This window comes from Neomonachus schauinslandi, chromosome 11 (genome assembly GCF_002201575.2).
Source record: "Neomonachus schauinslandi chromosome 11, ASM220157v2, whole genome shotgun sequence".
Lineage (NCBI taxonomy): Eukaryota > Metazoa > Chordata > Mammalia > Carnivora > Phocidae > Neomonachus > Neomonachus schauinslandi.
The window spans coordinates 100,592,278-100,607,656 of record NC_058413.1 but is presented as its reverse complement, the minus strand read 5'-3'; the positions used below and the strand labels follow the sequence as shown (position 1 = coordinate 100,607,656).

Genomic DNA, 15,379 nt, shown 5'->3' with positions numbered 1-15,379 from the left:
AAATACTTTTATTGCACATTTATAAAATCTGCATAGTTGTATCAAGTGTTCTTCCCGCCCACTATTCCCTCATTCATGTTAAAATTTGGATAAAACACAATATCCAATCTGGAGCCTTTTAAAAATGGTCAACAGGGGATATTTCTCTCTCTACATATACATATATATAGATTTTTTTCTTTTTACAAAAGCCACAGCCCTTCTCTTTCCAAAGCGAAAAAAAAAAGGGGAGGGGCATCCAAATGTTCTTTCGGGCCAGCAGCAGCCTTAGACATCTGTTGTTGACAATTTTCGGATGCTAGAAGATTTTACTGAAATGGTGAACAACTCTCACAACGCTATCCTGTCTCGATCACGTTTCACAATGCCGTTCCGTCTGTGGTCCTTAGTGCTTTGCTTTCTTTCACTCAGGACTGAGTGTGAGGTTTTTCTGGTTTATTTAAAAATATAAAATAAGAGAGAGAGAGAGGGAGAGAAGAGAGGAAAGGCAGCTTTCTTTTGACTTTGCAGCATCTTGCTGCCACGTGCCCTTATATTTCTACCCACATGTAAAAGGGCGGCAGTTCATCAGCAACCCATTGTCATCTCCTGTCAAGAGACCGGCAGAGGTTTAGATGTCTCATCTCTTGCAGTTAAGAACTTTTAAATGTCACCTGTATTTGATAAAATAACTAGTAGCTGTTCATCTGGCTCAGGTTCTGATGGATCACCCTTCTATTCCACTGTCAAAAATACTTATGCCTGAAGGATAATTTTAAAAGCGGTAAGAGGCCTACCAAAGCCCAAGCACTCTTGCAGGTACAAGGGGCATTTCAGGTCTTCTGACATAATTCAATAGCTTAACACACAACGGTTCTTGTCTTTTTTAGCAAAATTACTTTTCTGATTCTGTACCTAAAAAGTGCAATTTTATTTTCAATCCTTCTTTAGCATGGTTGGGGTCTGGATCTGAATCTTACTTTCCCACCTAACCCCTTCCCCCAGGGGAAACACTGTGACAACAGACTTCTGTACAACAGGCAGGCGGCCTCAGACCAAACTGGGCCTTGACCGTGTGGGGGCTTATTTCACTGTCACAGTGGAAACCCCCTGAATTGACTCCATGACAGCTGCAAATCGGCTACAAAGGTCATAGGGAGAATTGGGCCGAATGGTCGGAGGCTCCTTCAGGACAATGATTTCTGCAGAAGGATCCAGAAGCCTGGGTAGAAACTCTCCTAAGCACAGCTGTAGATTTTCTGTGGAGGGAAAATGGATGGTTACATATACAGCTAAACAGTTCTGAGTAAAAACCAGTGAAGTCTGCAACTGTAACGGGAAGGCCTTCCATAGAGCCATTCATTCCCCAACTTCAAAGGTCAAGGCACTGGGCTGACCAGCGAACAACAAATGATGATTCCTTCAGCCCAAACCAGGAGCAAAGACTCCTTGCCAAATAAACCAAAACGTTAGGTCCCTGCTTTAAACCATGTGATGTGTGGCAGGATAACATTAAATATTCATTTCACTGACAGGCCTTCTAACCTATCATCCTTTTAAAACTTGAGAAAGTGGATAAGATACTCTCTGCCATAAATATAATGGTGCTATTTCCTTTCTATGATCAAAACACACGAGTGTGTATGCATGGCATTGTAAGTACAACTATACATCACACGTAGTCTAAAGGAAAACTGAAGACATTAAAAGGAAATTCATAACTATTAAGTATAGGATTTTCCATTAATATTATAAACATGAATACTTTAACAAGTCGATACAACATCTTTACATCAGTGAGAAACTAACAAAGAGGCTTCATATTAGAACATAAACCAACTTTCTAAGGCTACCAGAATTCACCTAAAAATGACTAGTTTTAGGCTCCCTCTTCAAAATCCTTTGGACAAGCTAGGCAATTCCATTTACCATTTTATGAATCGTGAGGGCATCACAGTTAATAAGAGGTGTTCTGTCTTGCAACTTCAAGTCATGGGAAAATTTAGTTATGGCACCACCAGGTAATCAAACATCATAAACAGACTTTGATTTCTAAGCTACAGAGTCCAGATTTTGACAGATGAAAAGGTAAGGCAAGTCTGACATTCCCGGAGAGGAGTAGTTTTGTCAAACAGGGCTTGCAGGCTCTCTGTGTGGGTGCTCCAGCAGCCGGAGAGGAGGTAAGGGGAGGCTGAGAGGGACAGAGGGCCAGGATCCTATCCCTTGTTTCAGTAGAGCAGATCCACTCACTTATATGCTTCAGTAAGCCTTTGAAAAGGTTGGATAACCAGTGCTATAGAGTGAAAACACTGTCATTTCTAAAGTCTGAAGAACTGTAGATATTGCAAAGTGCCAACAACATACCAGCGATATCTTGCCCAAGGTAAGAGCACCAATGGTTTCTCATGATCTCGATGGCATGGAGGTCATCCTTGGAGATGTCATTATTAATGATAAGGTGAATGCAGGGAATGATCAACTCATTCATCACATTAATGCCCTCAGTTACAGAGTGGTCATCGTTTGTTTCAAAGAGAGAAGCTGCTTTGGCATTCAGCTCCTACAGGTAAAAAGCAGAGTGGGGGGAAAAAACAGTCTGAAAAAGATAAATACCTATTTTAGAAGAGCCTAGACAAGTGGTTCCCCAAATTTCCCATGTAGCCTGGGAAACTTTACAAACTACTGATGCCCCCCCCGAGACATGCTGATTTGATTGGTATGGAGGTGACCGGGGCACTGGGATTTTTGTAAAAAAGCTCCCAAAGGTGATTCTAATGCAGCAAAGTCTGTGACCCACTTCCCTAAACTTACAAGTCAAGGTCTTGCCTACCACTTGCGTCTACCGAAAGCCTTATTCAATGGCTCTCAATCTCCACTGAGCATCGGAATCACCTGCAGAAGATACGCTGATGCCCAGGCCCCTCCCCAGAGCCTCTGGTCTGACAGTCTGGGGAGGAGTCGCCTCGGTGTGAAAGCTCCCGAGTGACTCTCACACACACGGGGGGTTGCGAGCCATTGATGGGAAGAGCCATAAGTCACCATTACCACCGACCGGTGGAAGATGAGCAGGACATTCAGAATGTAATCTGTACCTGGTGATTTAAAGCATAATAAAATTCAGATCCATCAAATCTACAAGGCCCTCTTTTCAGCTTCAAAATGCCCTGCCACACCCTATAACTGATACAGAAATCAAGGGATACATCTGAAAATGAAGCTTTTGAGGCAAATATATGTCATGACTTAACCTCCTCCATTTGGTATTAGCAAAGGCAGTGGCAGAAATGCTGGCTGGACTCTTCCCAGGACGGGCAATCCTGCTGGGAGGCTCACGGTCTGAGGGCAAGCCAGCTCTCTGCAGTTTTCCGAAGGACAAGCACCTGTATAAACCCTCGGACAGGCCGAGGGGACAGGGGTCTGTCATTCCCCGTGACTGCCAAATGCAAAAGAGGCCAGGCTAGACCTTCAGTGTTGTACGACAGTGATATTAACAGAACAGCAGGACCAATACTTATGGTTTATACCATTTAAAAAAAGAAAAAAACACTGGAGTCCCTCCAGAGTCGCTAAAATTCTCATCTACTAGCTTAGCACGGAACACTGCACAGAACACAGAAAAAAACACTGCATTCCTTCAACACATATCTGTTGCATGCTTACAAGGTGCCAGGCACAGAGAAAACAGCAGAAGAGGAAAAGTGTCTGTGCTCAAGGAACTCACAACCCAGTAGAGATATGCAAGTATACACAAAGGTAAAGGGGTAATTGATTCTCATCCTAACTTCTGTCAGGGGTCGAAGAAGAATGATACTCATTTAAGTAACTTAAAATCATTTGTTTCAATGTACAACTACTCTTTTTTTTTTTTAAAGATTTTTATTTATTTATTTGACAGAGAGAGAGACAGCGAGAGCAGTAACACAAGCAGGGGGAGTGGGAGACGGAGAAGCAGGCTTCCTGCCGAGCAAGGAGCCCGATGTGGGACTCGATCCCAGGACCCTGGGATCATGACCTGAGCCGAAGGCAGACGTTTAACGACTGAGCCACCCAGGCGCCCTCAGTGTACAACTACTCTTAAGAGTTTAGAAAAATCTTAAAACCTATTGAGGATTATTCTGTTTTTTAAGCTATATTTCTTTGTGGCTTCAAGGAACAGAGGTGAAGACAATAAACTAATACAAATCATAAAGCTCTACAAAGAGTACACACCAGAAGGCATTTTCTTCGGTACAAAGCGATGACCGATTCCTTCACCCCGCGGCGGGGCCCCTTCATCAGCAGAGCGGCATTGCTCTGGTAGGCATAGACCAGGTAGGAGAGTGCCTCTTGGTACCTGAGAAAACGGTAGATCAATTGAGGGCTTTGACCTCTCTTTCCCCCAGTACAAACGTTTGCAAGGCTGCAATTATGGAAAGGTCCTGAGGACAGAAGCAGCATGGTGCGCTGGGAAAAGCCTGAGGGCCAAAGATGGAGGCCACTCTCAGCTCTTTTGCAAACTGGTCAAGGAACCCAAAGCGAATCATGAAACTTCCCTGCGCTTCCGTTTTCCTCAACCCTAAACCAAAGAAGGGGACTGCGTGCTTACTAAGGTCCATCACAACTCTAAAATTTATTTCCTGGGTTCAACTTCACTTATCACAAGGAAAATCTGGCCGTTACAGATCTTTATCACCATATCTATCACTACATGAAGGATGAAAAACCACATGCGATGCTTCGTGGAACAGTGGGAAATGCAGAGGCGCCCTGGTGTGTAGGGACGGTGGGGGGGGGGGCGTGCACGGCTATGGTTGTCAGTGTTCCCGGCTGGGCATCAGGAGTTAACAGTGCCCTGACCAATAATCCAAGAGACAGAAAAGGCCCACATACTTTCCTTTTTGGTAGAGTTCCAGGCCTGTGAGGAGATACACAGACACCTTTCGAAACAAACTATAATCTTCATGCCACTTCTGAAAAGGAATGAATGCCATTAGCGATTATGGTCACCATAAACTATTTCTATACTTCCCACTGCGGTCAGTTGTACGCTCCATACAAATGCTTATCAAGCACAAAACCCACAAACACAAAAGCTTTTCAATAATGATGTATTCACCATTTACGATCAAAGTCCACTCCTGACCTTAATTTTCAGTAACCCGTTACTTCCACTGAGGAACAGAAATACTTATTTCACGTGAGCTTTAGAATGTATCATCTTAATTTCCAACACCCCTGTCAAAGTCATGCAGCTCTGGTTTAAACAGATGACTGTCAAGGTCTCACAAAACCGTGCACGTGCAGGGAACATGGAAGGACAAGGCTGTTCCAATCACCCAGAACAGCACTCAGCTCGGCAGGTGCTGTGGGCACACCCAGGGGTCAGAGAGCACTGTGTTACTTCTAACACAATGCTTTTTTTGGAAATTTGTAGTTAAATATGCATTTTAATGCACAGAGATTTCATTTCAAATATAGACTTATTTGAAAACAACATTATTTTCTTTTTTTTTAAAAGATTTTATTTATTTATTTGACAGAGAGAGACACAGCGAGAGAGGGAACACAAGCAGCAGGAGTGGGAGAGGGAGAAGCAGGCTCCCCGCAGAGCAGGAAGCCCGACGTGGGACTCGATCCCAGGACCCTGGGATCATGACCTGAGCTGAAGGCAGACGCTTAATGACTGAGCCACCCAGGCGCCCCAGAAAACAATATTATTTTCAAACAAACCAAAACCATGAATCAAGAATTTGATTGCCTAGGTACAAGGCCAAAGTAGGTATTAAAAGGAAATAAAGTGTTCATTTATTCTAATAGAAGAATGAAACAAAGAAACTGGTTATTCTGAGGGTCAGAAAAGATCATTTATCTCTTCTCACCCAATTACTTATTTGGGGGGGTGGGGCAGGGGGCGGTCAGTCTGTGATAACACAAAACTGTTAGTTTGGCCTTAAGAATTAATGTTTTTAATAATGCAATATATGTTGGGGCGCCTGGGTGGCTCAGTCGTTAAGTGTCTGCCTTCAGCTCAGGTCATGATCCCAGGGTCCTGGGATCGAGCCCTGCATCGGGCTCCCTGCTCGGCGGGAAGCCTGCTTCTCCCTCTCCCACTCCCCCTGCTTCTGTTCCTGCTCTCGCTCTCTCTCTCTCTGTCAAATAAATAAATAAAATCTTTAAAAAAAAAAATAACGCAATATATGTTAAGAAGATAGCAGGAGGGGAAGAATGAAGGGGGGGAATCGGAGGGGGAGACGAACCATGAGAGACGATGGACTCTGAAAAACAAACTGAGGGTTCTAGAGGGGAGGGGGTGGGGGGATGGGTTAGCCTGGTGGTGGGTATTGAGGAGGGCACGTTCTGCATGGAGCACTGGGTGTTATGCACAAACAATGCATCATGGAACACTACATCAAAAACTAATGATGTAATGTATGGTGATTAACATAATAAAAAAATAAAAAAAAAGTATTAATGTTTTTGTTTTGTAGACTTAAGGAAAAGACTTCACCTTGTACTCTTCCATATTCATGTCATCTGGACCAATCTCCTTCAGTTTAGCTTGAGCCACCTTCATGATGCTGATGGATCTGTGGGGGACAAGGGTCAGAAAGCAGTGAGAGGTCCAAGGAACCGCTTTCCCAACCAATTTCCCATTACAACTGAAAATTTTAGATTTGGAGGGAAAACAATGGACTAATATTACCAAAGACAAAGGCTCCCTGAGGTCCCTGGGCCCGACCCAGAAGCAGCGGGCAACGCGCCTGAGCATTCCTGTCTCACCTTTCATCATAGCTAAGATTTTTATCTGCAAACTGTTCCAGGAGGGTCCGTTCTACTACTCTTTTGGGCGCTTCATTTTGGAAAAAGTAGACCAGCACGTGCTGGAGCCGAGGGTCGCTGTGTGAAGTGGGCGTCTCTTTGGCAAGCCGGTGGAGCCTGGAGTATTCTTCATGGAACGCCTGGTAAGAACAAGACTGACGGTCCGAAAGGGGCGCGCTGGGGGTTCTGCTCCCAGAACCTGACGCCTACGGGCTAGAGAGGTTCTCTTAACTCCAAGGAGGCTTCTAAGAAACGCCTATCAGGCAATTACAGAGGAAACCACGGAATCCCTATGTTGTTTGCATTTCATAAGGGACAGAACTCCTGTGGCGCCTAAGACGTACTGCCCTTGTGAGAAATTCGTTTTTCTCATAAGGCTCTAAGAAAAACAAATATTTAGTTTTAATTAGTATCCTTGAGTCCCAAGGACCTGCATTTTTTAAATGCACATAAATGCAATTTATGCAAGTACCTTTAAATTTTATTCAGGTAGCTTAAAAAGCATGGCCTACTTTCTTGTATTATGGCTCCCAAACTATAAAGGCGATGTCTCCTTCCCAGCTTTATTAATAGAGATTTCCTAAGGACAACAGCCAGCCCTCCAGGCCAGGCCTAACATAGTTCGGCATAGCTCGCAAATGCTGTGTTAGCCCCGAGGGGAGGTGCTGTCGGTATCGTGGGAGGGCCTGTCTCGCCCATCAGTTTGAACGGGAACAGTCTTAGGTGTTACTTTAAGGAGAAACATTCTTCATTCCCCCCCTTTTTTTTTTTAACCATCTAATAAAATTATGTCCCCATTACTATATTACCTGTGGTATAAGGATTAGATTTTTAAAAAGAGATACCTTAATCAGCCCTGCTTCAGACCCATCTCGGTCAAAGGTCTGGCGGGCTTTAGCTATGGCCAGGATGACCCCTTGCATGGCGGGGCTCAGCATCACCTACCACAGGAAGGCACAAAACACAGAAAGAAAAAGGAGAGAAGAAAAGTTCAAAAGAAGACTGAACGGAAGGAAGGCAAGTGGGCTGCTGAAAGCAAGAGTGGCCGTGTGCCCGTGGCCGGCATCTGCTGCCAGCTCAGATTCACACACCTGCCCCCATGCACACCCACAGCCCCGTCCCTGTGCACCCTGGCCAGACCTTGCCCAAGAAGAGCTGTTCCTACATACTCTAATTTAGCAGAGGGACATCTGAGAATATTTACAAACGGCACTGCTAAAGAATCGAGTTAAATGATAGCTCTCCCAGGGGAAGTGTCCATGGTGAGAACCCCAATGGAGTTCTGTAATTTGGCTGTATATCCTAGGACACAAGTATTCTAGAGTTTTACTAAAATGATCAGTCCATTTAACACTCTGGAAATTAGGCGGTATACAAATATGATTTTATAAAATCAAAAACGTTCAATGATTTGGAAAAAAAAATATCCCACAGCAAGAAACAGAACCCTGAGGGACAGGATTTGTGACTGTGATGTGCGGTGCCAACTGTTAAGGGGGGCCGACCATGAGTAACTTGGGATCCCACAGCTTCTTCCGGAAGCTTGAGAATTAAAAACAACTTCAATTCACATTTGTTTTGCTCACCAGACAACTGAAAATTTTAGATTTGGAGGGAAAACAATGGACTAATATTACCAAAGACAAAGGCTCCTTATTTAAAAGGCACTTTTGTTGTTGTTGTTGTTGCTCATAATACCAAGAGAGGAACTAAGTGCTACCTTTCTGAGCCACCTAGACTCTAAGCTGCCTCCAGCAGGATCCGCCTGGGTAGACAGACACCGGGGGCAGCATACGGTGGGAACAAGGCAATCTTTTACAAAATGGTAACTAAGGTCAAAACCAGATAGGCCCTCTTGTTCCTTATTTGTTCCAATATTAACTATTGCCAGACACCCTCGACAAGTATATTGGGTCACATGGGAAGGAAAGAGAAGACCGGAGACAGCTGAATCCTGCACTCATCTGTGTACCTCCTCATCATATCCATCTGCATCAGATCTAACCAGAATCCTTCCCACACTGGGAATCTCGACTTCAGAGGCCTCAGAATTAGGCGGGGCGGCAGACTCTGCGTCCTTCGCCTTCGGGGCCTGCTCTGAATGCTCTGCAAGGTTTGTTTCCGGGGGCATGGGCTTCCTGGGTTCAGCTTCTTTAAGCTGCGGCAGCAGAATGGAGAGAAAGAGTAAGAAAAAACAGGAGAAAGAAAGAGGGACCAGTTAAATGCAGCAGAGACACAGAATCACGAAAAGGTGAGAAACTGGCGGTCACTGCTTGGCTCTGTCACCTCGCTCAGCGCCGCCTCCACGCCGCTCCTCTCGTAGGCGTGCGCGCTGTTCGCGATGGCCTGCGCCGTCTGCTCCTTGACAATCACAGCATGCTCCGACGCCAAGCAGCGGACCCCGTGCGAGGCGGTTGCTGAAGGCTCTGATAAGGAATGGTACAAAGGGATTAGCGTCTGATGATAAACAACGTCTAGAACACTCTGTCAGAGTGTGTCTGCAAGACAGACACAAAGTTTCATCTACAACGCTTCTAACAAACTCTTAAAACAGAATCTCTGCAAACGTCCCGTAGAAATGAGTGACTCGAAGACACGTCTGCTTCAGCAGGAACCCACTGATGGTTCCAGAAAGTTTAATGGTGCTCCCACTTTGTCCAATTTCTTCAGACTTCCTACAAACGGCCTTCTGTTAGGAAGATCGTCTTTGGAGAACAGTTTTCATAGAGTCTACTTACTCATCCTATCATAGCTTTTCCTACGACCTGGGAAACCGTGGAAACTAACAGACGGAAAGGACAGGGAGCTGGTCTTGCCGATGCCGCTTCTGCTCATCAGAAAAGACATCCGAAAGCCACAAGCTATTCCGTCAGCGTTGCAACGCCAGCTCACCTGAACCACACGTCGTGCTCTGCGGCACCCCTCCCTCAGCTGAGGCGCCGCGGCTGGCTGAGGGAGGGCAGAGTGGAGGCTACCGGACCGTAGGCGTGCTGGCGTGCCCCACCCCGGGGTACCTGGGGATGGAGAGAAATCCTGGGATGCTGAGCTGGTGGAGGATTCCATTTGAGGGATTTTGCAAGACTGCTCTTCTTCCCACTCCTCGACTTCCTGCTCAAACCTCCAGTTATCTTCCTGAATGTAATGCTTCAGTTCAACAGACAGGCCATCCACTTCTCCCAACATCTGATCTGATTCGCTTGGGGCTACCTCTGAGACAAGAACAAAGAGTGAAAATGCAGCACCATCCAGCAAAAGGTCACAAGGAATCAGAAGGTCCTTTCTAGAAAGAAGGAAATAAGACACTCTGTCCTTTTTCTTGCTCCATGTGAAAAATACGTATATACATAACCCATCAGAAGTAATGACAATGTAAAGCCAACAGTCATAACACACCACTAACAGTGCCTGGCAGATTAGCAGGTAGGCACACATGGAGTATCTATTGAATGAATGAATGAATGAACGAACGAATGAACGATTAACAGAAAGCAGGGATTTGGAATAGAGGCCAATCACTGGCAAAACAGCAAGAACTGACCAAACATTTGGAAAGCCAGAAAATCATTAGATCCAATGGAAATTCCAAGTTGAACGGTTTTATCAGTGTAACCACTACAACTGTTACTGATAAGAATATCCATCTCAAGATGGTGAGAGATGAATTCCAAGACATTTATACCGCCTCAAGTTCCACACCAGTGAGTGCAATCAGAAAGCAATGTGATACAACAGTTAGACGGTAAATAATACCTGGGGGATAATTAAAGGTCTGGATGAAAAATGACAAGGATATCAAGGACATATGAAATCTCATTTTTTTTTTTTAAGATTTTATTTTTAAGTTATCGCTACACCAAACGTGGGGCTCGAACTCACGACCCCGAGATCAAGAGTCGCATGCTCCTCCGACCGAGCCACCCAGGCGCCCCTAAATTTCATTTCTAAGCCTATGACCAAATCAGAAAAAGAAGCCTACAGTAGAACAACATATCCACTTCCTGGGTGCCTTTAATTAGTCTTTTCGTTAAGCAAATGACAGTTTCCATTTATCTGTTTGTGTAGGATAAAAATGAGGCATATGTGTCCTACCAAGGCTCCTGTGTCCTATCAACAACAGTCCGGTCATTTGTACAACTTCCACAGGCAGCTGTCCCTGCTCGGGCACGGCAGAGATGCAACTAGGAGGATTAGTTACTGCTAAGCGATCACTCTGCCTACCCCCCGTCCCCCGGCCACAGCAGCAGATCAGAAAGACAACACACTGCCTGGACAAAATGCCGTCTGTGTTTCCTTACTTACTCAACCCAGTACAGTTCGAACAGGAAAAGAAAAAGCCTTCCACAATCTTAGATGTGAAATGCTGGTCATCAGACCTCTCCCAGGAAGTATGAAAGGAAGAGAGAGAGAATGATGTAAATGGACGACAACACAGAATTGGGAGTCAGAACTGGGTCTGACTCCTGGGTTTGCCGTTTATTCCCTGGCTGTATGACTCCGGATGAGTGGAGTACCTCAGCCAGCACATGTAGGTAATAATTCCTACCCTGTCTTTTAGAGTTATAAGTTATTAGAGAAATAAAGTTTGAAAGCCTGTAGTAAGGAGTAAAGTTCCAATATAAATGATAATGATGATTGCTCTCAGAATTAGTAGTATTGTGAGAAGGATGCAATTGTTCAGGCAAAGCCACTTGTAAAATTCAGCTATTCTCAAAGGGTGCAAAAACATGCACAAGGATGTCACTGAAAAAAAAAAAACCACCTAGAGACAACGTAAAAGTCTATCAATGGGAGGCTGGTTTAATAAATTATATACATATTCCATGCAATGGAATTATGATGCAGTTGTTAAAAAGAATGAGTTGGTTCTATTTATAAAACTATAGAGATCGCTGGGGTGCCTGGGTGGCTCAGTCATTAAGCGTCTGCCTTCGGCTCAGGTCAAGATCCCAGGGTCCCGGGATCGAGCCCCACATCAGGCTCCCTGCTCAGCGGGAAGCCTGCTTCTCCCTCTCCCACTCCCCCTGCTTGTGTTCCCTCTCTCACTGTGTCTCTCTCTGTCAAATAAATAAATAAAATCTTTTAAAAAAAACAAAAAACAAAAAAACTACAGAGATCATTAATACACATGAGTGATGAAAAAATGCAGGACAGAATGGAAAAATATCCCATTTGGGGGAAAAAATGGGGCAGAGATAGATATTGATAAATAAAATTTAGCATCTGCCCAGAATAATTCCTGAATACTCCCTAAGAAACCTAAGAATGAATACATGCCAAGCTCCAGGATGGGAGCAGGAAAGCAAACATTTTTAATTCTCTTTTATACTGTATTTTTAAAATGAAATATTATTTTAAAATAAATTCTAGTTTAATTTTTTTTTTTTTTTTAAAAAGCTACAAGAGCATTCCCTTCTGTGAGCAGGAGAGATTTTCCCCATCTCTGGCTTCCACTAGGCTATTTTTACCTGCATTGAAGTGCGGTAGCTGGTCGTTAATGTACATCAGACAGTAAGCGCTAACATTTCTCAGGCCCCCGTAAGAATCTCTTTCAAGTTCTTCCCAGGAAGATTCAGTAACAGAGATGTCATTGTACTTGAGCCAGACTTGTCGGGGTTGATTATAGATATAGGCCCAGTAGTGTCCAGCGTTTGCTTGCCCTTCATGAACAAGAACAGCATGCAAGCGATAAGGCACCTGCAGAGCAGAAGACATATTCCTGAGGCAGATGAAGCAAAGTAAGGGAGACTAAATTTTAGGTTATTAAAATCCAAACTTATGGCCAACTATCAGACATAAGAAAACTGACTACATACATGTGCTTGATATAGGGTTAACAGTCTAATATCCTGACGATTCAATTTGAACTAATTCAGTGAACTAATAAAAACACAGTCTTGGAATCTACCAATTATGTTTCAATTCCTGAATCTTTAAGACCACGCATCTGAACTAGATGGCTCCTTCGATGACTCTTCAACCTCCTAAAATCACAAATCCAAAGTCAAAGATAACACAGACCTATTTATCCCGCCTCCCAATTCCAAACTCAGTTTATCTAAAAATAGAAATCACCTTCACCACTCGCGTTGAGAAATTTGGGGACCTAGAGCAAGTTTAGCGGCTCTCTTGTACCATTTAAAGACTCTCTTACCAGATTTTATCTGGTACCAAATTTCAAGTTAGTACATTTCACCACGAATCAGTCATATGGTCCCTACATTTCTTCTGCCCAGTGACCCGTCCACCTATCTGGGCTGAGGACCCTTTTAACTCCATACTTGTTTGTTTCAGCATTTGAAAAGCATTTGTTTTTTCAATATGGAGAAAACAGAGCAATGCTTTAGGTGGCAAGTAGGTACTGATGATAAGAAGGAAAATTGGCCAGAGAATCAAGTTAAACCTGCATTCAACCACGACCTTGACAGGTTTTTCTGGTGGGGACATTTGTGAAATAATACAGAAGAGCCGAAGAAAAAAACCCAGGATTTCCATGAAACCCGGCAGCAGACGGGACTCTCCCCCGCCAGCCGTGCACACAGAAGCCACTGGGCGCTCGTGCCCCTGACCGCGGCTTCCTCCCCGCTCCGTACCCACGATGTCATTCCCAGCAAAAACTTATGTGGACAGTAAGAACTTCTGCCCTGACCACATTCCCTTCTGCAGTTTTCAGGGAAATAAAGCTTGAAAGCACGCTGCTAAAGCAAAGCATCACCAAGGATGGTGATACTTTGGAAAGGGTGGGTAACCAGTCCCTGGTGGGGGTTTTCCCCACCACACGACTTAAAGGACCACTTGATGGGAAATTTTTAATACTGGACAGCAAATCTTTCTACTGTATGAAAAAATACCATGTGGCAGAATCAAGACAAGTATGTTTTAAATTTTATTGTTAGTAGAAGATACATTCCTTGTTTTGGCCTAAAAATAAACAGAAAAAATACCTATTTCTGTTCTAAGTTTATTCTTATAACTCAGGGAGGTTCCCATTCAGTCTCAAAGAAAACCATCAAATTTTCTTTTTGATCTACATTAGCACATGAGGACATGCCTTGACTACTTTCCCATCAATATCCATTCTACCTGACGAAGGAGAGGGTCACAATACATCTGCTCAATAGTCTGGGTGGTGCTTGCAATACAATTCTTTAAATCTGTTAAAAAAAAAAAACCACAAAAACAAAACTTAGTTAAAATGATGTCATTCCACGCCACACAGGGTGCTTCAGCCAAGCAAAAAGCACTGTTTCTCTGGGTTCTGACGATTTCATTTTTACTCTATGAACCATAAGGGAGTGGAGGCTTTCAAGGCAGCTAGTGCTTTAGATTATAAAGGCTTTTAGTTTAACCTAATTCCATTAAGGGTTTAAAAAATTATCTCTTATAATTGGCACCAAAATTTCGCCCCAAAGAAACAGTCTCTGTTTAGAAAAAGACCTTCATGGGTCATTCTGGGTGTAAAATGGATATCCCCGAGACAGGATCTTAGAGGAGAAGGCAGAGCAAAAGGCAGGGCAAAATTTCTGTGATAAGAACTTGGGAGGAATCTGGATTTGAGGATTTGATTTGATTTGACTAATGTGATTTGATTGATCTGATTATTTTATTTATTTGGCTCCCTAGATAAAAGGAGAAAGGAAGGCAAGGAGAGAAAGTCTGAGCAACATGACAATGAGGCCAAAGGGCCTTTAAAAACAGAAGACTGAATAACTCCATTTTGCACTGTGTGCATTGCTCCAACACTCTCTGCCTCATTAGCCTTCAGTAAAACCTGCTTCATACAGACAAGACTCATAAAAGCGGAAATCTACGAGAGGTAAATTTTAAGTCTGGGTCAACTAAAGCCAGAGTTCACATAAGCTACAGGAACAGGTATCAGCAGATGCAGAAAAATCCCAGCAGACGGTAACTGCGAGCATCTAAGTGTCCCGAGAGTTCCCAGAAATTTTGAGGAGGGTTTCTAGGAGGGATCTTTCCGCAGTTGTATGATGGGAGGACCTAAAAGTACAAAGCCAGTCCCAATCCCCATGTGCCTGAGTCGTGCACTCCATCACCCATGCCTGACTCCCGGTGGAAAGGGAAAGAGTCGTTGTCCAACGAGCTTTAAAAGAGCCAACCTTGTATATCTTGTTCGATCTCACTCCTCCACCTCTGAAGACAGGTCTTAACAAAGGTTATCTCCTCGTCTGTGACGGTTCGAGGAGCTGGCTGTGCAGGCATTTCCATTGAAGACCGGGAAGATGCAAGTGGCTTATTCATTGCCTTAGATTTGGGTAGAGGATCTTCAGAAGAAAAGGTACCTTCAACATCCTGAGAAGAGCTTTCTTTACTTGTACTGAAGAAAGATAAAAATCGCATTCACATGATAATTTCCAGAATATGCCTCGGCCTCAATTAATGTGCTTTGTAATGCTAACTGCTATATGGAGAAGTGTTGCTCTAATTTAGTGACTATTTGCTCTACAAAGGCACTGAGCCCAACCGTGTCTTCATATGCATCATCTCATTTAACACTAGCTGCTTCTGAGGCAGATACTATTATCATCCCTAGTTCACCAATTACAAACCTAAGGTTTAGGTAAGTTAAACAACTTACCCAAGCTCA

General features: G+C 43.9%; 1 protein-coding gene across 5 annotated transcripts in view; it reads right to left on the bottom strand.

Moving 5' to 3' along the window:
* Positions 1-15,379, bottom strand: part of USP28 (ubiquitin specific peptidase 28) — a 34,926-nt gene continuing 19,547 nt past the window's right edge. For 2 of the 5 annotated variants that reach the window (XM_044919741.1, XM_044919742.1), the window contains exons 11-22: positions 14,892-15,109; positions 13,858-13,928; positions 12,243-12,471; positions 9,792-9,986; positions 9,064-9,203; positions 7,623-7,718; positions 6,739-6,917; positions 6,467-6,545; positions 4,849-4,928; positions 4,189-4,312; positions 2,344-2,539; positions 1-1,238 (exon numbers count right to left, since the gene is read on the bottom strand). In XM_044919741.1, the coding sequence (XP_044775676.1) occupies positions 1,063-1,238; positions 2,344-2,539; positions 4,189-4,312; positions 4,849-4,928; positions 6,467-6,545; positions 6,739-6,917; positions 7,623-7,718; positions 9,064-9,203; positions 9,792-9,986; positions 12,243-12,471; positions 13,858-13,928; positions 14,892-15,109 (1,783 nt within the window). In that variant the 3' untranslated portion in view covers positions 1-1,062. Of the gene's footprint in view, positions 1,239-2,343; positions 2,540-4,188; positions 4,313-4,848; positions 4,929-6,466; positions 6,546-6,738; positions 6,918-7,622; positions 7,719-8,749; positions 8,936-9,063; positions 9,204-9,791; positions 9,987-12,242; positions 12,472-13,857; positions 13,929-14,891; positions 15,110-15,379 lie in introns of all 5 variants that reach the window. The other 3 variants (XM_021696574.1, XM_021696573.1, XM_044919740.1) reach the window with 2 other exon arrangements.